The sequence below is a fragment of the Myodes glareolus genome, chromosome 3 (genome assembly GCF_982192425.1).
Source record: "Myodes glareolus chromosome 3, mMyoGla1.1, whole genome shotgun sequence".
NCBI classification, from domain to species: domain Eukaryota; kingdom Metazoa; phylum Chordata; class Mammalia; order Rodentia; family Cricetidae; genus Myodes; species Myodes glareolus.
In genome coordinates this window covers 26,581,260-26,608,231 of record NC_142028.1, presented here as the reverse complement: position 1 = coordinate 26,608,231, position 26,972 = coordinate 26,581,260, and the positions used below count along the sequence as shown (strand labels likewise).

Sequence of the window (26,972 nt, the reverse complement as noted above, 5' to 3'; positions counted from 1 at the left end):
CAAGACCTCCCTTCCAGCTCTGGGTTTACAGCTGAGCTTCGCGGCTCCTGGTGCTGCTTCCATTTTGGTGGGGGACGACTTAACACTCGCGTGCATGGACAAATGTGCTTGTGGGCAGTGAGTGAGGACAGATGTTCAGCAGCCTAGAACTTCTCAGGCCTGGGTCCTCACGACTTGGGGGTGAAAACAGAGGGGCGACTTCTGGGCTTCTTCGCTTGGCTTCCTCCTCTTCTCTGGCTGCGCAGCCTTCCAGCCTTGTCTACGTCATGCCTGCGTCCTTGCCCCGTCTTGTTTGTCTCACGTCTCCACCTGGCTCAGCTTTGGGGAATTGGAGCAGAGGGCACGAGGTCATCTTCAGACACTTTCTGACTGCCGAGATGAGACGATGCTAGAGAGAGTGACAGCTGAACCAGTGTTCTGACAACTGATGGGAAGAAAAGCAAACTAACAGGCAGAGGGACAGATGAATCGGCTTTACCTCTAGGGACATGGTGTGTCAGGTGGGGCACACCGCCCAACTTTATGCCTGGCCTGGATTTTTGCTGGCTGACCTGTCCTGCCATTTATAGAAGAGCTCCTCTCAGGCCACTGCAGGGAGTGACCTAGGGGTCACTGCGTTATAGCATTCATATCTTATCTTGCTATACATTTTCCTTTTCTTTTTCTGTGTAAACACACATATTCCTTAGTGTACGTGTATTAAGTTTGTGTTGCTTACGTCAGTTTTCTCATCTGTAAAGTGGGGACAATGACTTGTATGTTGTCCAAGACAGACATCCCTAGAACCTTGGCTCCCTGAGTCTCAGGAAAGCACGTGATTTTAATGCAGAGAGGAAACACGGAGACCACACTGCTGTGCCTGTCTGGGGGGTGGGGAGATGGAGAGAGACAAGGAGGAAGAAAAGAAGAGAAAAAAGATCTCCCTGAACCCCTTAGACTGTGACTGTGGGGCCAAAGCAAGCTTTTATGAGAACCACATTTGATCCCAGAAATAAAAACTAAGAGCAACATACTTTAACGATTATTTATGATTTCAAACACATGAAAGGCGCAACGTGTACCCAGGGAGGCGCATCGTGTGCCCAGGGAGGCATAATGGGGAACAGCTGGCTAGCTGGCTAACATGTGTCTCACCATTTCTGAGGATATTCATAATTCTCTGATGTCCAAGAATAACAGTAATAATGATGCCATCGCTGATTATTAATAATAATAAAGAGCCTTGAGTATCTTTCTGGGAAGGTAAAATGAGAACCTAGGCTGCTGGGTTTGCTTGCTTGAACCTAGCTTGCTTCCTCCTCTGGGACAGACCGTGGAGCTTTGCCAAGGATCAAAGGCCATCTGGGAAGAGTCCTAGATAGGGCATCCAGGGACCTGGATTTCAGGCCCAGTGTTATATCTGACTTGTCCCTCTGGGTCTTGGCTTTCTCACCTATAAGGCAGAGGTTCTGTTCCTCCCTGGTAGCGTGGGCAGTGTCTTTGTGGGCTCTGATGAGAAGTTGCTGGTGGCGTAGGTGCTGGATGCGCTGTGAAGCCTTCTGTAAGGGGCAGGGTTTATGTCAGAGCTGTTCTCCTCCCTGGACATCCCCAGCGCTCGACACCAGCAGCTATCAAGCCCAGGATCTCCGAGAAGCCTGGAAGCGCTTGTGCCATGAATGTGTGTTCCTTTCTTTGTTTCAAGTCATGGCTATGCTAGATTTGGAGAATACTGTCAGAACTATTTAGTCCAGCTCCTTCCCCTTTTATGACTTGTTAAGTGGGTCTGGAGGAACTCTCGGTGCGAGCCTAATTATTCACTACTACTGCATAAATCCGTGTTTGGCTAGTGCCCCAAGAATTATAGGCTTTTCCCATCTTGCTGATGGAAATAGGTGCCATTCTCAGTTCTTCCAGATGGTTCTTTTCCTTACAGGGAGTCATTTTTCACACCTTTGCAGCTGAAGGCTCAAGGGTTACCTTCCAGTGGCCCTCTGTGGTTTTCTGAGCTGGGTATCCTCTCAGGGAGTGAATGGAGTCTTGTCTTGATCCTGCTAGGCTTATCCTCCTGCCCCTGTAACCCAGGGAATCTCAGGATCTCCTTGCTTCCCCCAACTGTTCAAGGCAGGGACCTGGAACAGCCCCACACACCTCCAAACATAAAACATCTAGTGGGTCAAGTCTGAACTGATAAAAAAGACATTCTAGGCAAACCGAGAAGTAAAAACCTTCAAGTTGTGTTTAAAAGGAGTTACATGGGCTTGCTAGAGCTTGGAGCTTAAGTGTTTTCTAAAGATCTGAATATAAATGCGTGGTCCCTGTTGTGGAGCTCTTAGGAGATGACGGGGATATTTAAGGTGAGGGTATGTGCCTGGTCTTATTGTAAGCCTTTTCTCATTATTTATGATAAAATAAGCAAGAAAGTCACTCTCCTCCTGAGGTCCTCTGAAGTGTACCCCATATCCCAGTGACACACTTTTCAGATTCCTCAGCTGAAGGTGCTGCCACCTTTCTTGAAACTTCAAACTCTCGGCACACCCCTGGCTGCCGTTGTCATAGACTGCCTCATGAGTATCTTGTACATCTTTTGCTCGGCAACTTGTGACTGTCATGGCAGAGAAGGAAACAGACTTTTAAGTCAGAATATCTGAATACTGGCTCTTGGTCTGTTCATCCACGTCAGCATGAAAAATTAACCCAATATTAGTAGCTTAAGAGTAATCAAAACTTGTCGGCAGTGGTGGCACACACCTTTAATCCTAGCACTCAGGAGGCAGAGGCAGGTGGATCTCTGTGAGTTTGAGGTCAGCCTGGTCTACAAGAGCTAGTTCCAGGACAGGCCCCAAAGCTACAGAGGAACCCTGTCTTGAAAAACCAAAAAAAAAAAAAAAAGGAGTAATCAAAACTTAGCAGTCAAGAGTGACTTTATGGTCAGTAACTTGAGCAGAGATGGGATCAGGATCGTGTGGCTTCCCTTGGTGGCAGCTGGGGTCTCTTAGTGGCTTGCGGTTCAAGGGTCTTTGTTTCCATATCTGCTGTTTGCAGGAAAGTTCGAAGGGAGTCTGGTTAGGTGCTTTTCCCTCTCTGGGTACTCTGAGTGTTCTAGAACATGAAAGGATTAGGGTTGGAAGCTGCTGATCTTCTAGCAGGGGGCTGGCTAGTGTCCATTCTGTCATATTTTGCTGGTCAAGTGGCAACAAAACCCAGCCAGATTTGGGGAAGGAGCAGGAAGGGAAGTTGTATCTTGAAAGGAGAATTATCTGTGTAGAACCTGTGTTCATGGTTAATATATTACAACTTTTCTTGAATTATGACATCTGTGCTTCAGTTACTACATACACAAGCCTGAAAGTCTAAAGGCTGTAATGGGCACCGGGGAGACGGCGTAAAGGTTAAGAGCACTATCTGTTCTTCCCGAGGACCAGGGTTCAATCCCTGGTACCACACGTACAACCTTCATTTGCAGGAATTCTGATGCCTTCTTGTGGCCTCAGTGGGCCCCGGGCAGCCACATGGTTCACAGACATACATACAGGCAAAACACCCATAAAAGAAAAATAAATAAATAAAAGTCAAAACTGTAATGTAGACACAAGTGGTCTCTGCAACATAAAACACACACACACACACACACACACACACACACACACACACACACACACCATGTGAACTATAACTATCAATGACCCTCATCACCATGATAGAATGTCTATGCCTCACTCAGAACAGAGCTCATTGAATGTTTACTATTTGGAGGCTGCAAAGGTAACTCAGTTGGTAAAGTGTTTATCAAGCAAGCCCAAGAACCAGAGTTCAGTCCTTGGCATCTGTGGAGAAAGGGTAATGTGGTGACATGCACTCGTGATCTCAGTGCGGAGGAGGCAGAGCCAGCAGGATCCCTGAGCTCTCTGGCCAGCCATCAGGGCGTTATCAGCAATCGTCTTTTAGCTTCTTAACAATATCGAGTTGGGCTGTTGTCGAGCACCTGCTGCTTTTCATACAAAAATTCTTATTTATTTATTTATTGGTTTTTTTTTTTGAGACAAGGTTTCTCTGTAGCTTTGGTGCCTGTCCAGGAACTAGGTCTTGTAGACCAGGCTGACCTCCAACTCACAGAGATCCACCTGCCTCTGCCTCCTGAGTGCTGGGATTAAAGGCGTGTGCCACCACCGCCCATAAATTCTTTTTTAAAAAATATGTTTTCTTCATTAAAAGTATGTTTTTGTTGTAATTTTGTGGGAACATCAATCTCTATAAAAATTTGTCAATTAAATTGAAGCTATGAAAAGAGGCAAAGATAACAAAATTGAGGTCCCTTTAAACAAAATTTTTGCTTCAATTTATTTCAGGTTATTTTTGTGTTATTATTTGACTTTAAATTCTTTTTAACTTTCTTTTTATGTATTCATTGTGTCTTTCACACCATGCTTCTTGATCCTATCCATTCCTCTGTCCCTTTGTGTCCACCCTCTGCCCTTGCAGCACCCCCCCCCCACTAAAATAAATTTACGAGAAAAAAAGAAAGAAAAGGGGGAGAAAAATCTCGTCATGGACGCTGTAGTGTTACACAGCGAGTCACACAGTAAACCCTTTTGTTCATACATCTTTACTTGCAAGTGCGCATTGCAAAGTCACGGGTCTGGTTGGAGGCCTTTGGTTTCTGCTACACTATTGATGCTGGGCCCTCACTGGGGCTCTTTTTGGATATCCTGTTGTTGCCCTGTGTTGTGGAAATCCTGCTGCTTTCCGTCTATAGAACTGGCCCCTTCACATGCTCCAGCAGATCCCAGATGGGGTGGCTGCTGGAGTGGGCCGGCTCATAGCCCTGGTGTGGGTCTGGGTCGTTGCAGCCAGCCAGCTCTCTCCAGTCCTCACCACCAGGGCGAGCTCTCCAGCATTGCCTGGGTTAGTTCACCCCTTGCAGCAATGGCCAGTTCTCCTGCTTTCCCGCCCTCAGGGTTGGTTCTCCCACAGCTGGACCATGGAGGCCAGCTCTACTGTGCTGCCCAGGTGAGGTGCAGGGACCACTCTACCCGGCGCTGCAGTTGGTGAGGGGCAAGGACAGTCCTCCCGCTCTTATGACCTTAGGGCCAGTTCTCCCATCTGTCACAGGTGGCGAGGCTGGGGTGGGGTATGACGTGGGGTGGAGGTGGGGGGCGCATCTGTCCCTAGCCCACAACACCATATGGCAAACGAGGGGAGGGGCCAAATCTTCCCGTGCTCACGTTCTGGGGTGCTTCACCTGTCAACAGGGTCAGCTTTGTTGTGCTGTCCAGGGCCCACTTTTCTGCATGCTATAGCTGGTGAGGAGGGGGTCAGTTCCCTTGCCCACCACAGGTGTCAGGGATAAGGGGCAGAGGACATCTTTTTCTTGCCCTCACCCCTACAGTGGGCAGATGAGGGTGGCATGACCAGTTGTCCCATTCACACACTCAGGGCCATCTCGTCTGAGCCTCTGCCTCCGCCAATGGGCTCAGTTCTATTGTGCTGTTCAGGTAAGGTGTAGGACCCATTTTCCCTAGTCCTGCAGCTGGGAAGGGGGAGCAGCAGCTCCCTCGTCTGTTGCAGGCAGCGAAAGGTGAGGGGTGAGGGCTGACATTGCTCCCCGCCCACCCATGATGTGACAGATGAGCCGTGGGGCAGCTCTCCCATGTTCGCAGCTTCAGGGCTGGCCCAGCCACACCTCTGACAACAGGACTTCCTCTACTGTGCTGCTCAGGCGAGGTGCAGGGCCTGCTCTCCCGGGTGCTACAGCTCCTGACGGGCAGGGGCAGCTTTCCCACTCTGATGACGTCAGGCCCAGCTTCTCCACCCTCCTCAGTCCTGGGGAGACTAGAGCATCTTTTCTCTGCCCATGCTGCTGTATGACAGGTGAGGGGTGGGGCCAGACCTCTCAGGGTCTCATTGCTGACTCCCCTGTGCCCCCCTTAAATGGGGTCGACTCCATACTGCTGCCTAGACAAGTGTAAGGCCCACCTGCTTTCCCAAGTGTTGTGGTTGATAAAGAGGAAGGTCAGCTCCCTCACCAGCTGGAGGCGGTAGGGGCCCAGGGAGGGGGCATCTCTCCCTCACTTCTATCACTACACTGTGGATGAGAGAGACAGTACCAGCTTGGCCCCTCTCATGCCCTTAGGGCTGTCTCACTCATGTTCCTGTCTACAGGGTCAGCCTTACTGGGCTGCCCAGGTGAGGCACAGGGCCTGTTCTCCTGAGCGCTGCAGCTGGTGTGTGTGGGGGGGTGGGTCAGGTGCCTCACCTGCTGCAAGTGGCAGGGGGTGAGGGGAGGAGGGCATTTTTCTCTCATCCATGCCCCCACACGCCATCTGAGAGGACTGTGACCTGTTCTCCCATTCTCGTGCCCTCAGGGACAGCTTGCCCATGCCCCTGCAAGCAGGATTAGCTCTATTGTGTTGCCCAGCTGAAGTGCAGGATCCTATTTCCTGAGTGACCTTCAGTTGGTGAGGGCCAGGACCAGTTCTCTCTAGAGTTGCAGAGAGCCAGGGGCGGGGCCCACTCTTTAGAGCCTGTTTCTCCAGGCCTTTGGTAGCATTAGGAGCCAGACATCAACAGAGACTGCAGTTGCATCAGAACCATGAACCCAGACCTGGGCCGCAACAGCAGCCTAGACATCATCAAGGCCCTGGATGGCAATCAGTCACTCACCTCATCCTGCCCCTCATCTCTTTTGCCTCTTCAGATATGCCGCTGTCCACAGGACACGACACATTCTGTCTCTCTCCCACACAAAACCAGGCATTTGCTCACCATAAGAGTGTTGGCCAGACGCCCGCAAGGTGCTGGGTAGGCTTGTGTTTTCTTCTCACCCCAGGATTTCCCCAAGCCTGCACATGGGTGCCCTTGTCCCACTTAGTCTGTCAGGGCACTGGGCAGAACCATGTCTCCTTCTCACAAAGAGATCATAATAGTTCCCAACCGCCTGGTGCCTCTGGTGGATCCTGGTTGGTGCGGAGGTGTTGCGGGAACCCTCTCGAGGGTCTCCGTACTCAAATTCTATATGCATTTATCTAGTGGAGGTGTGGCAATTGTCTGGTGGTGGGCCTGTGGTTTCTCAAAGATGTTGTGACTTTCTTAGAGAAAGTTTGGAATCTGCATGTTTCTTTGCACTGGTCACCACCACAGTATATGTGACCCAGAGGGGCTTTTGAAAAGCAAAGACAACGGCAGCACCCTGCTGATTTCTCCTGCCCTCTTGCCCAGCGTATTTCCCCCCAGGGACCTATGCCCCTTGCTCTTCTTCACATGTTGCAGGTGACATATGTTTTAGACCTGTGACTTCTTGCTTGTAGATGTACGAGATCAAAGCAGGAGGCAGCATCGCGAAGAAGTTCAGTGCCGTCCTGCAGGCGCTCAGCTCCCCCCTGCAGCCCAGGGTTCCCGAACACAGCAACAACAGGATGAAAAACCTCTCCTACCCCTTCTCCAGGGAGAAGATGTACCTGTGAGTATGGAAGGAACTCAGGCAGGCACGTGAGAGGGGATGGGGAAGGACCACCAGTACCATTTCGTGCCTGAGCCTTGAGGACATGATAGCCCTGGGACCCGAGGGCCAGGTGAAGGAAGCAGCTGTCCTGGGAGAACAGTTGCCATGCCTGTGACTGTCCTTGCCTTGTGAAGTTACTCCAAGCAGCCCTGGACATGCATCCAGGGACATCTATCTGCTTCTTGGCCACTGGACAGAGTGAATGGAGAGCCAGGGAACAGCCTGGTGCACTGCGGAGCTCTGTGAGAAGGAAGTGCTCACCTCCTGTGGGGAAGCCCCTCTGTCAAACTTCTCTGATTAGATTTTAACCATGTATGATGAAACCAAGGGAAGGTGAAGGAAGGTTCTGGATTTGTGTGTCCCCATTGTCTACTCATGCCTTCCTTGATTCTGTTGAAATGCTATCCTAACCTAGGAAGTGTGAATAAAAATCTCTCTATGGGAATGGCCATTTGGGAAACTTCTAGAAGGGGTGACTGTGGTAAATAAGTGGGAAATGAAAGATGCACTAGGAGCTCAGGTGAAAACCTGAGGAATCCGGGGTGATGGGATTGAGTGAATAAGGCCATGAAGGGACACAGAGGTCCAAGGAGACAGAAAGAACCTTGCTTTCAGGAGCAGTGTTTCTGTGTTCATGAGAGAACGCCCCCACTACCTCTCTGTGACTGATAAGAAGTCTATGAATAGGCCTATGCTGCTTCACAGCAAGTCCATACCCTTAACTGCTAATGACTCCTCAAGAAGGGTGAGACTTCTAAAGCCCCTCCCCCATCTGTGATGGAATGTTGAGGGGCCCAGTCTTGTGTTTCACAAGTGTAGTAAATGACCGTGTCATGCCCATGGGATTATTCCTCCGACCCTCCTCTAGTTCCTGCATCGTTTCCTCCTCTTCTGCAGTGGTCTCTGAGCCTCGGAGTGACTGATAAGATGTTCTGTGTAGCGGTGAGCAGTTCACAGTCGCTTATGTTCAACCCTTTTTTTTTTGACCAGTTAGGAGTCTCCACATTAGCTTCCACTTACTGAAAGAAGCAGCTTTTCTGACCAAAACTGCAAATGCCTTTAGTCTTGTATATCAACAAGTATTTGGAAGATGGTTTGTCAACATGTCTACTTAGCAAAGAGACAGTGCCAGGTTCCCCCTAGGGCCCAAGGCCTTCTTGCCATGTGTTTTTATCTAGGTCACAATACCAGGCATAGAGTCCCTCTCAAATCCGACGAGAATGTGACGGTTATCTCTGTGACAGTCATGCCCTTATTTTACAATTTGATTGACAGATCAGTGTACCACACAGTGTCCACAGCTGCGGAACCTGCTGTTTGTTCTGTCTCCAGCTTCTTCCACATGCTCTTCCCCTCGGCTTTCATTCATGTGGGTGCTGCGCTCTGGTCAGCTCTCTCCCACACATCGCCCTTTGTTTCACTTCTGCTCTCCTTTAAGGCCAGTTACTAACCAGGCTTCTTTCTTTCTGGAAAATTTTATTCTTCTCAAGCAGAAGCCGGTCTCTGTCTTTGACCTTGCATAGCTGCAGGCTACACAGCATCATGCTTGCCTTGACTTCAGTCACTGTGGCACATGTGGCTGGTAACTCCCAGGAGAATAAGGAGAGGGCTGTATAGTCTGTGTCCTCAGCGAGGACATTGGTGTTGTGAGGCTTTGTATTATTGTTTGCTATTCTGAGACAGATTTTAGCTATGAAACCCGGGCTGCCCCAGAATCCTAGGTCCCCCTGCCTGTCTTTCAAGTGTCTGGATTCACAGGTGCTTCTGCTATTGCTGTTGTTCAATGTATGAAAACTCACAGGCCTTTCATAATTGAGTTTGGTATCTACTCATGAAAGAGTGAGACCACAAAACGGAATTTTGAAATACCCTTAAGCTAAGCTCATTTTTAAAATTTCATTTTCACTGTCTTTGTCCAGGCATGGGTATAGTTCCCACCCTCTTTAATTTTGAAAACTTATGGCGTAATATCTTATATCACAGGCTTTCTATTTACAAACTTTTCATAGTTATAGTTTTCAATGCCTTCATGGCAATCTTTCACATCAATTTTGAAGTTGAAAAACTTTGTACTGGACATTTTTATAATATTTTCCTTCTGCTCATTTATTTTCATTATGAATAATTCCTACAATGAGTTTACAGAATTCCTGGGTCCAAACAATCATCCGTGTTGTGTGTCTGAGTGTGTGAGGGCTTTTATGTCCTGCCGTGTTGTAGGAAGTTTGCCCTGGGCTGTGGGGACAGTGGTGTCAGGGCAGGGTAGTGACATAAGCTCACCTTTTTTTTCTTGGATTCTCTAGGTACAACATCCAGGAGAAGGACACCTTCTTTGATAATGCTACGCGGAGTCGCATTGTAAGTAAAGGGTGTGCTGGGTTAGTAAGGGCTTTGGGGAAACGCTGGGTATGCGGTTAGCAGGGCATTTCCTTTCCCTCCCTGCTATCTCTCATTGTTATTGGTCCGGAGTTGCCCAGCAACTGTAAGGCCATATCAGTAGTACAAGAAAGAGCAAACAATTCACCTACTAAGGTTTGAGAGGGGTGTTGCGGTTTATGACTGCTCCAGGCAGACCTTAGTATTGTGGGATCAGAAGCCGTCAGAGATCGTAGAACTGGAAACCAGTTAAGATGACCCTCTTGGCTTACAGCAAAAGAAACTGAGGCTCTGAGAGGCAATACATTAGAAAAAAAATCATATAGATTATTAGTGTCTATATTTATATAGATACTATATATATAGCTTTCTATCTCTGACTATCTGTCTCTGTCTGTCTGTCTATCTATCTATCTACCTATGACTAGAATAGGACTAGAAGTAGTCCTGATTGCTGGGGTAGTGTGACTTTTATAAACTTTTTCTCCTTTAAGCCCCATGACAAGGACTCATGTGATTTTATTTCACAAGAAATGTTAATTAGCCAGTTTGCCCTATAATAAAACAGAGCCAATATTCCTGATTATAACCTTCCCTCCTTCCTTCCTTTCCTCCCTTCTTCCCTCCCTTCCTCTGTTTGTCTCTCTTTCTTCCTTTCTTCCTTTTCTCCTCCCCTTTCCCTAATCTCTCCTTTCTTTCCTTCATACCAAAGATTTTATCTGTGCTCGATGTTCAATTCTAGTAAACATCTGGGTCTGGCCTCTGTTCTTGCGGCTCCATCTCCAGTCACATAGTATCTCCATTTACCCATCAGTTAATTCTCTACCATTCCTGAGAGCACACAGATAGCCAGTTGGCAGAGGAAGGCGAGAGGGACCAGGACTTACCGCCATGTGGGAAGTGCAGAATAATACTCCTTAGGAAAGACCTTACATTTCCAGTGCTGAGTAAGTAAGAGAGAGAGAGAGAGTTAGAAGACCTTCTTGCCACCTGGATGCTCTGGATGCTAAGAAGGGTCAGGGAGCAGACAAAATTACTAAGTATTTTCAAGACACACAAACAAATGACCTTTATTCTTGCTTTTAAGATGCATAAGAAAATATCTCTGGTCCCTTTATGCCATATTTTAGGAAGGATTAAAAATGGGCATATGGTTTGTTTTCCCTTTTTATGGAAAGGGGCGTGAACTTCCTATTTTCTTTGACGCTATTATGAGTCAATGAATTCTCAACATGGCTTGGCTCCCACACTGTGGGGGGAGTTACAGGGTGTGGAGATGAACTGATCTCCACAAAGTGCTCGTAAAATAGTACAATGCCTTATAAATGCTGTTCCCAATTATTATTGCTATTGAATTACTGCTGTATTAGAAACAGGATTAAGCACTCTCGAGCCCCATTCTGCTGGAAGCTATTTATTTACCACTCCTTCTAGGTCTGTGGCCAGAATGCAGGAGTGTGAATAATGATGGGGAAGCACATCTCTCACTCATCCTTCTTCTAGAAACTTCCTTTTCTATGCTCTGCCTTTTTCTCAGTCTACTCCAAAGTATGAGAAGGACAAAAAAGAGCCTTGAGTTTCCTCCTGACCATCCTGGCCTTTTGAGTGATATCTCATCTGCATGCCCCTGTGACTGTTTTCTGTTTTCCTACCCCGCTTCTTGGTTGGCCCAGTTGTCTGCTCCCTCCTTTCAGATAGGATACCCTTGCTTAGCCTGGCTGAGGTTTGGGACCCATCAGGAAGCCATTAGATGGCCTCCATTGAGTCACATCTGAGAGTGACTTCTCAGCAAGGAGCACCCTCCGTGTGTGTGAGAGAGAGAGACTGCCCAGAAAGCCTGATGGTGCAGGAGTTCTCTAGAGCTTTTAGAATTGTGAGACTTGAGCCTCAGCAGAACAGGTGCCCCACAGACTGCACACTTCTTCTGTAGGAGGATGCTGCTGTTGACCAGGCAGGGTGAGAACTCAGGAACAGCTTGGGCAAATGAGAAGGCTAGGCTAGGTCGTGCTCTCCCGCATCAAGCACTGCCAAGTTCAAGGTCTTCCAGAGGCTTCTCAGGCCTCTGTCAGGGTGGCCCTAGCGGAGGAACAGAACTGGTGATGTGGAATCAAGCCCCTCTGTGTCTCACTGCACGTCCTGTGCTTTCCCAGCATTCTCTTGGGCTCTCCTAGTTAGCATGTGCCTGCCTCTGACTGGTGGAGGAAGCAGGTCTTGTAAGGGTTCCCTGAGGTCCCCACACAAAAGAAGAGGGGTTTGTCTGGGAGACAAACACAGACACTTCCACCATGGCCCTCAAGAGGGCTGTGTGTCGTAGGCTGCCTCTGTTTTCCTTCCCTTCTGTCACTGCAGCCAATTTATAGCCTTTTATTGATTCATTTTTTTCCAGGGTGGGAAGGAATGAGGGTGTGTGTGTGTGTGTGTGGGGGGGGGGTAAATTCTTTACTTTCTCAAAATACTCAAGCCTGAATGGGTTTGACAAGTAGGCCATGAGCTCCGCACATGCTTTACATCCCCTCCCTCCAAATGAGGCCTGTGTGTTTGTCCCAGCCGGCCTGCCTCACACGGTGGTGACGCACATGGTTCAGGCGTTCACAGCCCCGCTGTCCTTCCCTTTTAGGTACATGAGATCCTGAAGCGCACAGCCTGTTCTCGAGCCAACAACACGATGGGTAAGGAGCCCTCCAGTGTGGTGGTCCATGAGGCGGTGAGGGGCTGGGGGCGGCCCTGTCAACGCCTTCCTTGGTGGGCAACAGGGAGAGCAGCAGACCCATGTCCCACAAGCAGGGCTGCTTCAGCTTAGACTGAGCAGCCAGTCAGGGCTGTGGAGGGTAGGCGCCTACTCCATGGCATGTCTTGGGTGCTCCCCAGCTGTGGAAACCTCTCCCAGACCTCTAGCTCATGGTGGGAGGTTGAAGTTTCTCTCCTCTTTCTAGTACTGTGTTCATCTCTCACTTTATCTGGATCATTCAACTGCAGTTCTCTTGTCCTATGTCCTGGTTTGTTCTTGGTTGCTGTGATAAACACCGTGACCAACTAGGGCAGGGAGAGGGAAACTGGGCATGACCATGGGGGCAGGAACTGAAGCAGAGTCCGGGAAAGAACCCTGCTCACTGTCTCGCTCAGGGCTTCTTCAGTTGCTTCACTTCTGTAGTCAAGGCTTACCTACCCAGGGATGACTCCGCTCACAGCGGGCTCAGCCCCCTCCTACATCAATTAGCACTTGAGAGAATGCTCCCACAGACATGCCCACAGGCTAATCTGATGGAGGCTGTGCCTCAGTTGAGGTCCCCTCTTCCCGGGCAACTCTATCTTGTGTCAAGTTGCCAAAACTAACCACCATACAGTAGCTTTAAGCACCTACAGTCAATTTTCGTGTACTGTTTTTAGGAGGAAAAGTAGTTTGGTGGTTTTAGGTGGATCTAGCTCATTCAATCTCTACACGAAGAGACTACTTCCTGCCCAAGAGAGGGTGAATGACTAATCTAAGACTATACAGCAAGGGGCTGTGTGGTCCAAATGTGCTTCTCTTAAGCCCAGAATCCTCTCCATGGTCACTGGGGGAATTCATTCACCTTGTGGTATGTTTTTCAATCATGAGTATTTCTGTACCCTTGGATCAGGAGCCTCAGCATCTCAGAATATACACACCAAGGCAGGCAGTCTGATGCTAAAGGATTGTTCAGAGATGCATATGGTGGCAGAGGTGAAAATCTCCCCAATTTTATCATTATGTATTCCCAGATCAAGCCCAGTTCGCTGATTCTCCCATAATGCTCTTTCTTTGGAGTTTCTACTAACCTCAGGATCCTTCTTACTCATTCTCCCCACTCAAGGCTTTGATCCATAGATGGTGAGCCCTGGAGATGTGTAGAAACCATTGCTTATGCCCTCTGCCCATATGCACCTAGCTTTCTGCCCTGCACATTCTACTCAGTTGACTTTATCTAATGAATTAATTTTACAAATGCTAAGCCTATGAGTCCCATGGCGATCCCTGGCGAGTTCCTGGCTGTGTTCATGAACAGTGACTTAACCTTTCTGCAACCTAGCTTCTTTTGTGTGGGTTGGAGATCATGAACGGATCTTTCAGAGTTTTCCTAAAGATTAAACAGGCAGCTATGAGTTTGCTTTATAAACTGGAAAGTCCTTCAACGCTGGGACTGTGGGGAAGAATAATCCCCAGGATTATTGGAAGGTCACAGGAAGCTGCCTGCTTCAACTGATTCTGTTTTCTTTTGCCTTTTAGGACTTTGTGTGTGTGTGTGTGTGTGTGTGTGTGTGTGTGTGTGTGTGCGCGCGCGTGCATGCACATGTGGTCTCAAAGTCAAACATCGTTAGGATTTTGTTGTTGTCCAGTACTGTTCAAAATTTTACTTTCCTCTAAGACTCCCAAAAAGCATCCACTTTGAGTACTTGCTATGTGTCAAATGATGCTACAGAAGCCGAGGAATGCCAAGACAAACTTGACCTATTGTCTACCCTTAAGGGGCTTCTAGTGTAGTCACTCAGCCAGATGTGTAAATAGGTAATTATGAGATAACGCAGCAGGTGCTGTGATTGTCACATGCACAATGAAGCAGGGCACCAAGCAGGAAACAATTACCCTACAGACCGGCTTCTCAGTGCCAACAGAAATTATCCAGCATTGGTTTCGGGGCTCCCGGAGACAGTGGCAAGCTAGGAATTATCACCAATTACGAATCACAGTTTGCAATTACAAGTTGCAATTACAGGGAACACAGAGGACTTGTCCAGGGCCACATGTTGAGTTAGAGTTGTTTTAAGTGGATCTAGAACTTGGCTGCTGTAAGCGCGAATTCTAATTGGTCTTAATAATAAAAATCCAGAGTCAGTTATAGAGGTGAAAGCTGAGAGATTAGAGAAGCAGGGCGGCCAGTCTCTAGAGAGTTCTTACCTGTACCGATGCTCAGATCAAAGGGGCGATCCTGCCTTCCTTCTGCCTCCTTAGACTGTTCCTCAGACTGACTGATGCAAACTGCTGCCTCGGATTGCACTGAGCTCCTGTCTCCTCCCGCCTTATAGTCCTCTCTCCACCCAGCAATATCACTCCTGTTTCCGCCTCCCTAGTGCTGGGATTAAAGGCGTGGGATCCCAAGTGCTGGAATCACCTTTATGAGAACTCTGTTTCTCTTTTAGACTGGATAAATTTCGTGGAACTCAGGGTGGCCTTGAACTAACAGAGATTTGTCTGCCTCTGTCTCCGAGTCCTGGGATTAAAGGTGTGCGCCACCACTGCCTGGCCTCCGGTGGTTTAGCTCTGCATGCTGATCTTCTGGCAAGGTTTATCAACACAGGCAGCCCTGGCTCTGATCCCATTCCTCCTCCCTCTGAAGTGCTCTGAGCCCGTGGTGGAGCCAGGGTGAGTCTGAGAGCCAGTTCACTGCACAGTAGTTGCTGACATCTTCCCTTTATAAAGAAGGATGGCTGAACTGTGCTTCTCAGCAGAGGAGGACTTGCAAGGCTGTCCTCAAGTGACTTGGCTTCTGCCTGGCACAAACTCAGGCCTTTGGAGCCCTTTGATCAACATATTAATCTCCCTTGGTAGATCAGAAACAGCGAAGACCATCATAGGGTTAGACACCGTGAAGAATACACTGTGGTGCTTTGAGATAATGTGACCTTTGAACAGGAGATGTATTTAGATTTTCTGGCCCATCTCTCCAGTTTCTGAAGAGGTGAAGGAAAAGCACAAATGGGTAGAAGTCACTGAGATTTCTCCAGATAATTGCTGTCCCATAAATGGAAGAGAAAAAGAGAAAGCAGGACTGTATTGGCAGTGTAGGCATGCCCCTCCCCGACCTGGACCTTGGCCTTGGGTCTGGCCTTCTGTACAGTCATTACACTTGTGACCCGTGTACAATGCTTTGGTCTCTTTCTCCTTGTACTTCCGGAAGTGGCTGTGAAGATAACAGCGGTTCAGCAGCCCTCCTGCTCAGTATCGTCACCCTTGTTCTTTGTAGACAATACATTTTAATCGATGCCGGGTTTTGGAAAGCGCCAGCCTATTTTATAAGCCGCATGTAGCAATTTCTTTATATTTCCGCCTTGTTCCACAACATTTCTGAAGTGGCTTACAAGGGAAACAATAAAACAAGCCTAATATAAATAATAAATTAAAAAATAAGAACCAGGAGAAAACACAAATTAAAATTGAATGTCAAAACTAGGAGAACAAAACCAGAATATGAAGATCCACGGCAGAAGGCTCTTGACTTCCTGTGGTTGTGTTCTCAGGAGCTCGGCTCAGTCTCGTGGCTGTCCCTGTCAGTAGTCACATCCTTCTGGGTAGAAATCTTTCCAAACCGATCCCTAAGCCCTTACTGTCTTACTGTGCTGTTTGTTCTCCCATCTAAGTCCCAAGCACGATGGGCCTGCGGGTTTTCCGTGATCAGAAGACTGGGATGTGTGCAGGTGATGTACACAGACGCCAGCAGGCCGTCTCTAGATGAGAGCGTGCGCCAGGTCTTCTGGATGGCCACTGATGGGGAAGAGTACATCTCTGTGTGTGTATGAGTGTGTGTGTGTGTGTGTGTGTGTGTGTGTGTGTGTGCATGCGTGTGTGTGTATGTGTGTAGGAGAGAGTGTGAGTATGTATGTGTGAGTGTGTGTGTGCATGTGTGTGTAGGAGAGAGAGTGTGAGTATGTATGTGTGGGTGTGTGTGTAGGGGAGAGAGTGTTTGTGAGTATGTACGAGTGTGTGAGAATATGTATGTGAGAGTGTGAATGTGTGAGTGTGTGTGTGTGTATAGGAGAGTTTGAGTATGTATGAATGTGAGTGTAAGAGAATATGTATGAGTGTGTGAGAGTATGTATGTGTGAGTGTGCGTATGTGTGTGAGTGTGTGTGTGTGTTTCCTCGTGGATTAGCAAAGCATCATTGGGCTCAGTTCTTGAATTCTTGACCTGTGATCTGCCCCCATTCTGCCCCCACACTTTACTGTGGCCGTTTTCCTGTGCCTTTGGGAGATAGGCAAGCAAGCTCCTTACAATTCTGGTAAAGAGAAATTGAAGGAGGGGCCGCTGCCAGGATCCTGCTGTGGATAAAGCACGCATCATCAAGGGGAGTGGGTTTTATGAGCTCTGCATTAGCTGTTTATAGATAGTTATCCTTGCTTCTGGGTGTTCTGTGCTGGGAGCTAAGCAGGTAGGAGATCTCTGAACCAATAAGGCATTTATTATAGCCCAAATTTATGTGAATAGCTGGACGTTTTTCAAAGCACTTTCATGTCTTTAGCTCTTTCCGTCCATTAGACCCCATGAGAAGCAGTGTTACCAACCAGTGTTACCTAGTTTCATAATATAGTTACTGACTAGCACACTGGGGGTGGGGATTTAGGGCCAGAGTTAGAGGCAGCTTTCTTGGTTCTTCTCTAGCGATCTATAAGTCAATCAATTGACAGTGGACGTTATCAGGAAAGGTTTCCCAGACGACTTGGAAGATGACCCTTGCATTCATTTGCAAACTGTTTGAGCACCTACTTTCAGACTCCAGAGCTGGAAAATAGAGTAGTAAATTAAACAGAAACAAATTCTTCTCTGCGGGGTGTTGACATTCTAGTGAAGGGAGAAGGAAAATAAGTCAATAAACAAAATGGACTCACCCCGCAGGGGCCTGCATTTAAGTGGAAAAGTAAATAAATAAAGGTACTGGAGAGGGGGGTGTTTGAAATGAGACAACAGAGAGGGACTTCAGGAGGAGGGGGTGACTAGTAAGCGTGGGGCCGTCTGGCAGCAGGAGAGACACAACCAGGACCATCAGGGCAGGCATTTAGCCACCATTCACAGAAGTCCAGGGAGGAAACTGTAAAGTTCCAGGAATGATGCAGCTTTCTGTAACCCACAGGGGCAGAGTTATCAACCTCTCTAGACCGATAAGGTCACAGAGGAGTGTCCTTGTGCAGGTGACGAGACAGAAGGCCAGGAGTTTAAACCTCTGAGGGATGAGACACAGAGGAAACCACAGACTATGTTGGTCTACTTCTGTCAGATGGGGGCAGGGCCGAGGTGTATCGAGAAGGGGAACTGCATGGTAGGTACGTACCTAGCACGGATGGAATAGTGGTGTCTCCAGTTCTGGGATGAACAAGTGGAGAAATTTGGACCAAGTTGCATCCCCTCCCTGGCCTGTCTCTGCCCCCTCAGACAATGGGAATTTTGTGGTGTTGCTGAAACTCCCATCTATCTCTGATGTGTATTAGAATCTGTAATTCCAAGGGGCCATGTGGTCTTTATATATAAGACAAGGAATCAGAGGAGAAATTCACCATTCTACAAGTGTGCAAAGGAGTCAGGGCCGCAGTCAGGACCTGGGGTCCAGGACACTACGGACCTCAGAGAGGGCAGGAGTGGACAGTTATGAGGAAAGGGAAGTGCCAGCTGGGGGGATTCCAATTATTCCGGGAGGGTAACTAGAAGAAATCTGACCTCCTAGATTAGCTCTTTGCCACGTGACCTCAGGATATGTTGGACCAGAAGCTGCACTTCCGTGGCATCGGAGCCACCTGTCCTCCTGGTTACAAACCCAGTTGCCAAATCTTGTGACTGGTGCATTGAAATCTATAGGACCAAAGTGTTGGTATGTGCATTGTTAACAACCTACCCCGGTGATTGCTGGGAACCCCAAAGTTAGCTGAAGAAAAAGAGAAGGAAAACGGTGTAGCGGGGTGAGCTCTTCCTGGCTTCTTGACCTAGTGACGTGTAGGAGTGTGAAGAACACTGCAGAACGTCCTGCTTCTTGGCCCCCAGGAGCACCCAAGGTAACCAAGCCTATCTATAAGGAGCCCACGTTTTGTTATTTTCCAGTCTTTATCACGTGAACATACAGAAATGACTCTACAGTATTCTAGCTACTGCAGCTAGTTCCTTCTCCTTCCCTTTGATTCTGTCCTCTTTGGAGAGGGTTGGAATCAGTATTAAAAAAGGCAAAACAGGAGTATCTGACCTTAAGAGTGAGGGCGTGGTGTCCACAGAGGCCAGAAGAGGGCATCAAATCTCCTCAAGTCAGTTACAGGCGTGGGTAAGTCACCTGGTGTGGGTCCTCTGCGAGAGCAGTGCCAGCTCTTAGCCACTGAGCCACCTCTCCAGCCCCTGCTCATTCACTTCCTAGGTTTCTCCCATTAGCCCCCTGGGGAGGGAGCATCTCAGCTTCTCCTTAGCCTCCACCCCTGCAGCGCGAGATTGTGGGCTAATGCGCACACTCTACAGAGATGAACACTAATTACAAGCTTGGTTCTGCCTAGCGGGAGAAGCATGTGAGCAATCACACACTTGGTCGAGCCCCGCCATGCCTCCTTAATCACTGTCACATTTCCCACGGTCAGCTGCCAGGGCCCTGGATGCACACTCCATCATGCAGTGACTTTAAAGTGTGCTTATCCGTGGAGAGAAACCCTAGCCAGCTTGACCATAACACAGGACAAACACCTTTCTTGCTCCTTCATATGGAAGTTATTATTGCCTTTCCATGGATAGAAATTACAGATTGATGGAGGTACGTTGTCATGGACATTTGGTGTCAGAGCATTGAAACGAATGCATGCTTTGGGCATCTCCTCTCCTGCTCAGGAGACGATGTCTTAATTATTTTGACCGGAGCCAGACCATAGTGTGTGTTGTAAACATCTGGTTTATCATTCATCCAGCTGAACTGGTTTCTATTTTGCTAGAAGAAAAGGCTTGGGATTAAAGACATTTAAGTAATTAAGCACACGTCAAGACAATTTGGTGATGGGTAAATATAGTCTCTGTTAAATGTGCCGTCTGGGGGCTCTGGTTTAGATTTATGTCCGGCTGGAGTATAGGGATGAAAGCAGAATGCTGGGCCAAGCGGGCCCTGTTGTGGAGGGAATCAAAACCAAATGGGTTTTCAGGAGGACAGCACCACTCCGCTAAGTACCTGTCCCAAAGGATGAAAGTTTCCTTTGAGTTTGGCCCATGGGGGGCAGAGCTGTGCTCCCTGCCACCCAGCAGCACTTGTAGATTTAATGAGCCTCTCTCTGGGAGGTGGACCATAAAGTCCCGCACTTTGTTCTCGCTTCACTTCTGCCGAGTCAAAGGCAAGGCTCAGGCTCCGGTTTTAGATGTGCGTGTTCAGTTACCCATGGCAGGAGCCTGAGTTTATTCTGGCCGTGGTCTTTAGCTCCAACGCTTCGGGATGCAAAGGGGCAGGGATGCTGGGCCAGTCTCCCAGGCTGTTGAAAGTGTGGTCCACATTGGGTGATGAGGAGCCAGCGCCTCTTCCTTTGGGAGTTAGGGTTCTAAGCAACAGGTGTGTAGATGCTGGAGGTATGAAGGAGAGAGAGAGAGGACTGGTGACTTTGGGGATCAACTTCTGTGGGACCCCAAACTCTACTCCTTGCTTGAATTGAGGCCTTGCTTTTCTTTAGGGACTAGAGAGATAGGAAGGAAAATACCCTTGGCTTCTCCATGGAGTCAGAAGACAAAAGCTTAGAGTTTTGCCTGCTCTCTCTCTCTCTCTCTCTCCCCCCCCCGCCCCCACTGTGCCTAATACAGTGAGGGAAGAGCATATATGTGATCTTGAAGAAGAAAGCGTTGCCACTGTGGCCACATGAATGGTGCATGATGGAACCAATTAGCCCACTTTTGTTGAAAAGGAAGGAAAAAAATCAAAAATTTTCAAAGCAGGGATTCTTTCTCTTTTTGAAAAACATTTGATTATTTTCTTTTCCTTTCAAACTGATTTCCATGCTTGTTTCGGGTAGAGTTTTGGTTTCTGAAGTCTAGGGGTGAAAGAGGAGGCCAGTGAGGCCCCACTTTGGTAGGGTAGCTGTGTGGTTACTTTTTGGCTCGCCTCCCTCCTCCCTCCTCTCTTCTTCTATGAGTCCTCCCTCCTTCCTTCCCCTCAACAGCTCTGATTGGGATCACCACGTGTTACCACCTAGGTGTCCCGTGGGAGGTTCCTAGCTACGGGTGACAGAGAAACATTCAATTACATCATCTGGGAGCCTTGTATCTGAGTCAGGTTAACTCAGATTTCATAACCCAGAGGTCTTTGCTCTGAGGCAAAAGACCATTTGCCTGGACTTCCTGTCCAGGCAGACTAATCAACTGGAGTCTAGGGTTTCCTCATCAGGATAGCTTGCCAAACAAGGCAGTGAGGAGGATGTATGTGCTGGTGGGCGGTAGGATGTTTGATAACTAGAAGAGATACCGAGGAAGTGCAGCCAACGGCTGATGGCGTTCCAACGGTCACCCCTTCTGAGCGTCAGGACAGTGAACTAAGTGCGATTGATCGCCTCTGACCCATGCATGTTAGAGGCTGTGGAGGGCCCAGAACAATAGGAAGCCTGTGTCCTGGAAGGGAAATGAGCTGCCTGCTGTAGGTGAAGCTGTGTGCAGAACTTGACATGAGACAGAAGTGGGTGTACAGCTTAGGCCTCAGTGGACCGAGATCTTCTGAGGACAGGCCAGCTGTGCATAGGTTGTCAGTCAGTCAGTGTGTGTCAGTCAGACACCGGGCTGCCGGGCTAAGAGTCAAGGAAAGTAAAACACCTGCTTCCCCACCCGCCATGAAGTGCTGAATCCGTCTTTCTTTGGGGGCATATACAGCTACCATGGCAACTGTGGGGGTGTGAATGAGGTCATTCTTGGGGTGTAGTCATGCTGGGGGCTCTACCTCCCTGTGATGTTCCAGCCTCTTTCCATGCCGACAGCTCGTTTGTAGCTCCTGCTGCCCCAGCCCGGTGCTCCTCCCTTTGATTACCGTGGGGTGGCTTCGTATTGCTGTGGTTATGGCTCTTGAGCTGATTACTGGTGCTCTGGCTGGAACTCGAGTCTACGGAGTGAAACAAATCTGTAGCTTGTCCACCCCTGGCAGCCCTCCCCCATCTGCCCTCCTCCTCTTAGCACCTCTTGACCCTCAACGTTGTTTCTCATGTTTTACGTTAATCCCAAAGAGGACACTTGCAATTGGAAGGGGACCACTAGCTCTTGAAGGCACAGCTGTGCACTCAGCTTTCAAATCCCCGGAGGTTGCTGTGTCTACCAAGCATCTGTGGGGCCCGGAGGCATGGTATATAAGGCATGCAAGAACTGTGGTGAATCATGGCAAAGTTCAGGAATTCAGGACCGATGGAGAAGAGAGGGCTGTCTGAAAGCCTCTTTGGTGTCTGAATGCATGGGTGTGGCTGAACACAGGAGGTGATGCCTAGATCTGTGTGTCCCAGACTCACTGTGGGTGCAGAGCCAGACCACTCAGCATCTGAGCATCATGCGGTTTTACTCTGAACTCCGTTATTTTGTCTTACTGCTGTCCACAGCCTCTCTGCAAACAATGGTTCAGCCATGGAAGTAGATGCAAGGCCAAGGGAAATTACTGGTTACAGGAAACATCCTCCCATTTCTTTCTCTCTGAGATGGAATGCGGATGGAACCAGGATGTATGCAGGGTCTTAGTACTCTGAGTTGGCAACTTACAATTTCTCCTACCCAGAAGCTGGTGACCCAGGTCAACCCATCCTAGCCAGAACATACAGACTACTTTATAGCCTCAATAAAACCAAGAATGAAACAAGCAAATAGCTGTCCTTATGTGAGCAGAAACTCTCTGCTGTCAGCGTATCGGAGTTAGAGAGACAGCAACAACTATCTGCTCAGAATTCGTTCAGTAGTCTTTGCTATGGGCAAGAGGCATGAAGTACTGTTAGGGGTAAACAATGAGTCCTTTGTCTTCCTTCCTTCCTTCCTTCCTTCCTTCCTTCCTTCCTTCCTTCCTTCCTCCCATCCTTCCTTCCTTCCTTCCTTCCTTTTTCTTCCTTTCAGTGAATCTTTGCCCTTTTAAAGTTGTTGGAGTTTGCTGTGAGACTGTGTCTCCTAGGAATGTCAGAACAGGCACCCATACAGTCTCACCAACATGACTGCCTAATAATGAGCAGGGCAAGGACAACAACAATAGACATGCCAAAGTGAATCAAGAAAGTCACAAGACCTCAACCCTGCATGAAGAACTACGGGCAACTGAGGAATGAGAGTGTGAGATATGATCTTCTCCGGGGAAGAGCACCTCAATCATATGGTCAGCCCTGCAAACACACATTCGAGTTACATTATATAGGCCAAGCAGGTTGTATTTAGGAATGTGTATGTATACACATGTAGATATATGTAACATGCATGTAACAACAATTGATGAATAAGCCATAATTTTGAAAGAGCAAGGAGAAGCAAATGGGAAGATTTGAAGGGAACAAAGAGGAAATGATATAATTATAATCTCAAAAATAAAAGGAGTAATAAGTTTTTGACGGCCCTCAAGAGATTTTATTTAGGTGGCTTCTACTGACCAGATTTTTATTGTATTCGAGTTAAACCTGAAAAACATATAGAGTACAAGAAGGCATAAACGTATATTCCATTAGCCAAGGGAATGATGTCACGGCATGCCACAAAGCCACTTTCTGCACCCAAAAGAGAGTAAGAGTAAGGGCAAATAATGCCAGTGGCATTACAAGATGCTCATGACCTTGTCACTCATGAACATTGCGCAGTATGGAGGCCATGGAAGAGTCAGAGGTCTCCCAGTGTTCCCCAAACCTTACTGTGAGGACCGCTGTGCAGAGCATCTCTGACCTCAGGCCCATTACAGTCTGGGCAGGCGGGCCAATCACCATAACAACGCACTCCTGTGAAGTGACTGGGAGATAAGATGAGAAACACTGACATCGACTTCGTCATGGTCAAAGGCATTCATCAGAGCACATCTGTGCTGATATGGAACACAGAGGGTCCCAAGCCAGCTGTGTGCGTGTGGAGAAGCTGGGCTAGAGAAATCAGTATGGGAGGACAGGAGGAATATGCCGGCCGGACAGTATGTTTAATATGAAAATGTCACTGGTGTTTGGGAAATGGACGTGTCCCAAATCTTAACTAAAGCTTGAGAAAGGGCCCTGCGGGGTGGAGGGACAGAGGAGGGTGCAATGACACACAGCTGGGAAGCTCATGAGGGTTTAAGATTTACCAAAAGATGGAGTGAGAAGGCCCTCCTGTACAGTTATTCTTGTCTTCTCTACTCTGTAGGTATTAACTCTCTGATAGCGAACAATATCTACGAGGCTGCCTACCCGCTGCATGATGTAAGTACTCACTCCATCTCTCTTTCCCACGCCTTGCTTGCTCTTTTCTCTCTCTCCCCATCCCTCTCTCCTTCCTTCCTTCCTTCCTTCCTTCCTTCCTTCCTTCCTTCCTTCCTTCCTTCTTTCCTTCCTTCCTTCCTCCCTTCCTCCCTTCCTCCTTCCCTCCTCCCCCGTCCCTCCCTCCCTCCCTCCCTCCCTCCCTCCCTCCCTCCCTCCCTCCCTCCTTTCCTTCCTTTCTCTCCCTTTTTGATACAGGGTCTCAATATGTGACCAAAGCTTGCTTCAAATTCACAGATCTCTTAACTCAGCATCCGAGAGTTGGGCTTACTGGTGTGCGCTATGGTTGCCCGTAAATATCATTTTAGTCTCCCAAAAGTTGGAACCACAGGTCTTGGGGTAGGTGAATAAATGGCAAAATGAGGCAAGAGTGAACCCTGAGACTAAAACACCTTTGCTAACCTTGAACTTTCTCATCGCTGAAGGTAACGCCTGGTTCAGTTTTTGCCAAAGATCTCAAACTGTTCTTGTAGTCATTTTTGTGGATGGCAAGGGGCATTGGTTTTCATCTGAGCTTTCTTTGACACCTTCTCTTTGTTTTTGGCAAAAGCGTGAAAATACAGATGTTGTATATGCTTGGTTAAAAGTGTATGTGGCTGGGTTGCTAACGAAGGCAGGTGGATGGCCATGGAAGCAACCTCAGAGACTTGGGTAATGCATGACCAGGAAGCACTCCTCAGCTGGGAATAATGTTCTTCCCAATATGCGTTGCAATAATTTTTCAAGACAACGTGTGAAAAACTTAAGCAGCCCTTAAACTAAATACCTCTTGGCTTCACCATCATCCAACATCCGTCACGCAATGCAGCCACACGAGTGTTGAGCAGCAGGGATTTCTCAGACGGGAGCCTTCCAAGTTCTGACATCTTTGTTGTGGAGCACGCAAAGCTAAGTCCTACCAGTTGTGGACACAGGACGACATGGCATGGGGTGACGTGATAGTCCACTTATGGGCCCGGACCTTGCCATTGGATGGGCTAAGAGTGGCAACTTGGGCTCATCTCTAAAGCACAGGAGGAGGGCACTTTCTGTGAAAAGCCATGCTAATTAACCCTGCCTGGTGGTGACTAAAAAACCTAATATTGGCTCCTGAACAGGAAAGGTTTCTGACTTTCCTTAAATTGAAACAAAAGAAAGAGATGACATTAAAAAGTGAAAAAAAAAAATAAAGAAAAAGAAAACCCCTTCTCATTTGGCATCTGTTTTTGATGATTTTGTTTGTTTATCTGGTACCCTTTCCCCCCCCACAGGGTGAATATGACAGTCCCGGGGATGACATGAATGACAGAAAGGTAAGCCTCTCTGGTGCTGCTCTGAGGACCTTGGGCGTGTAAGACCATGGCTGGGTGTGGAACCAGCTGCAAGTGTCAGCAGTGCGTCGCTTGCATATCTAATTTTAACAGTTTTCCCGTCACAATATCTTCATCCCGCCCTTCAAAGACAAGAGCCCCATTGGAGCGTCGCTAACTGTCAGACCTCCTTAATGTCCAGATGTGACCCCAAGGCTACACTGCCCCATGAAGAGGCGCTTAGAATCCCTCTGCCTCTGATGTCCCTGACAAAAAATGCATGATTATCCGTGGATGTACATTATGGATTCTGTTGGGTCATCTTTACGTTGCTTTCCTGTCACATAGGCAGGCATATAGAGTAAAGCCACTCCCAAATTCCAAAGGAGAACACTGAGGGAGAAGGAAGCTCCAGCAGGGTGCACGTGACAGGAAGCTAGGAACCAGAGGTTACAACTGGGAGAAGGATGATGCGTCCTTTAGAGGGACCACTTCGGTGGTGGCCACAGCTCCTGACTGTATAATATGTTGCCAAACTCTCTGTGAAGACGTTTGTTTTGTTGACTGGTACCCTGGGACCAAGGGGTCATCCACACATATGAAATAAAGGATGACTCCAGCATCTTTGGTAAGGGGAGGTCTACCAGTTGCTCAGGGCATCCTGCTGCCCAGCCTCCAGTGGCTCTAGTAGACAAAGTTAGGTGGAAGGGGAAGGGAGCAATGAGGAATCGAAGCTCAAGAGAGTCCCTCCCCCCAGCTCTGTTGTCTGGAAAACCACTCATGCTCCGAGTTGCCTTTCGAGCAGCCTTCTTTTTATCCTGCCTATTAGTCCCTGTTATGAAGTGTTAAGTATTAAAAACATAAAAGGTCTTTTCCAGAAATACTGCTGTGATTGCTTACACATGTCCCCGCTCTGCCTGCCCGGGGAATCTGCTGTAGTATTGTGATGTCTCAACCTCATCTGTTTCCTATCTGATGCTAATAGCCTCGGTGTTTAATTTCCTGAAAAGTCCCGCATCACATTTAAAGGAGAGGGAGGAAGCACCCCCTCATCTCACCTCTCTCAACTGACCATTTTCTGTCCTCCTACTCTCTGGTTTCACGTCTCTCCCCTTTAAATGGTCATTACTATCCATTGCCTACCCAGAAGACTGCCTGCTGGGTGGTGAGGACCTCAGCCTATCTAGGAGAATCACAGAGCCCAGGGAGACACAGTTAACTCAGGGAAATCCAGACTGCCCTCTGCTCTAGGCACTAAGAGAGAAGTGAACTATAGTCTGTCCAAATAAATGTGTATTTGCTTCTGAAATAGTATTGTGTAATTTTATTATTATCCCTGTGGCAGTAGGCTGTGAGAGTCATTAAGAGACCTGCCAGGCAGAGCTGGATCTAGCTAGGTAATTCCCAGTGCTGATGGTAAATGACGCAGCACACGGTGAACAGGTGTCTCTAAAGACAAGAGGTCCCCTTGACATGGCTTTCGCTTCGGTTTGCTGTCCAGCCTCATCACCCTTACCTTTCTCTTCCTGGGTCATGGGTAGTGAAGAGAATTTTGCCATGCCGAGGGATAAACAAAGCCCTGGTGGAGAATAAAACCCGTGTTTCCTGTCCACCTAATGGGAAACTGATACTCAGCTAGGTTATCAGATTAGTTGCAATGTCT

General features: G+C 48.2%; 1 protein-coding gene across 1 annotated transcript in view; it reads left to right on the top strand.

Annotated features, from left to right (window-relative positions):
* Window positions 1–26,972, top strand: part of Ano2 (anoctamin 2) — a 353,748-nt gene that overhangs the window by 99,244 nt on the left and 227,532 nt on the right. Inside the window, exons 5-9 of the mRNA XM_048444098.3 lie at window positions 7,284–7,435; window positions 9,781–9,835; window positions 12,471–12,522; window positions 23,908–23,963; window positions 25,271–25,312. Coding sequence (XP_048300055.2) covers window positions 7,284–7,435; window positions 9,781–9,835; window positions 12,471–12,522; window positions 23,908–23,963; window positions 25,271–25,312 — 357 coding nt within the window. The remainder of the gene's footprint in view (window positions 1–7,283; window positions 7,436–9,780; window positions 9,836–12,470; window positions 12,523–23,907; window positions 23,964–25,270; window positions 25,313–26,972) is intronic.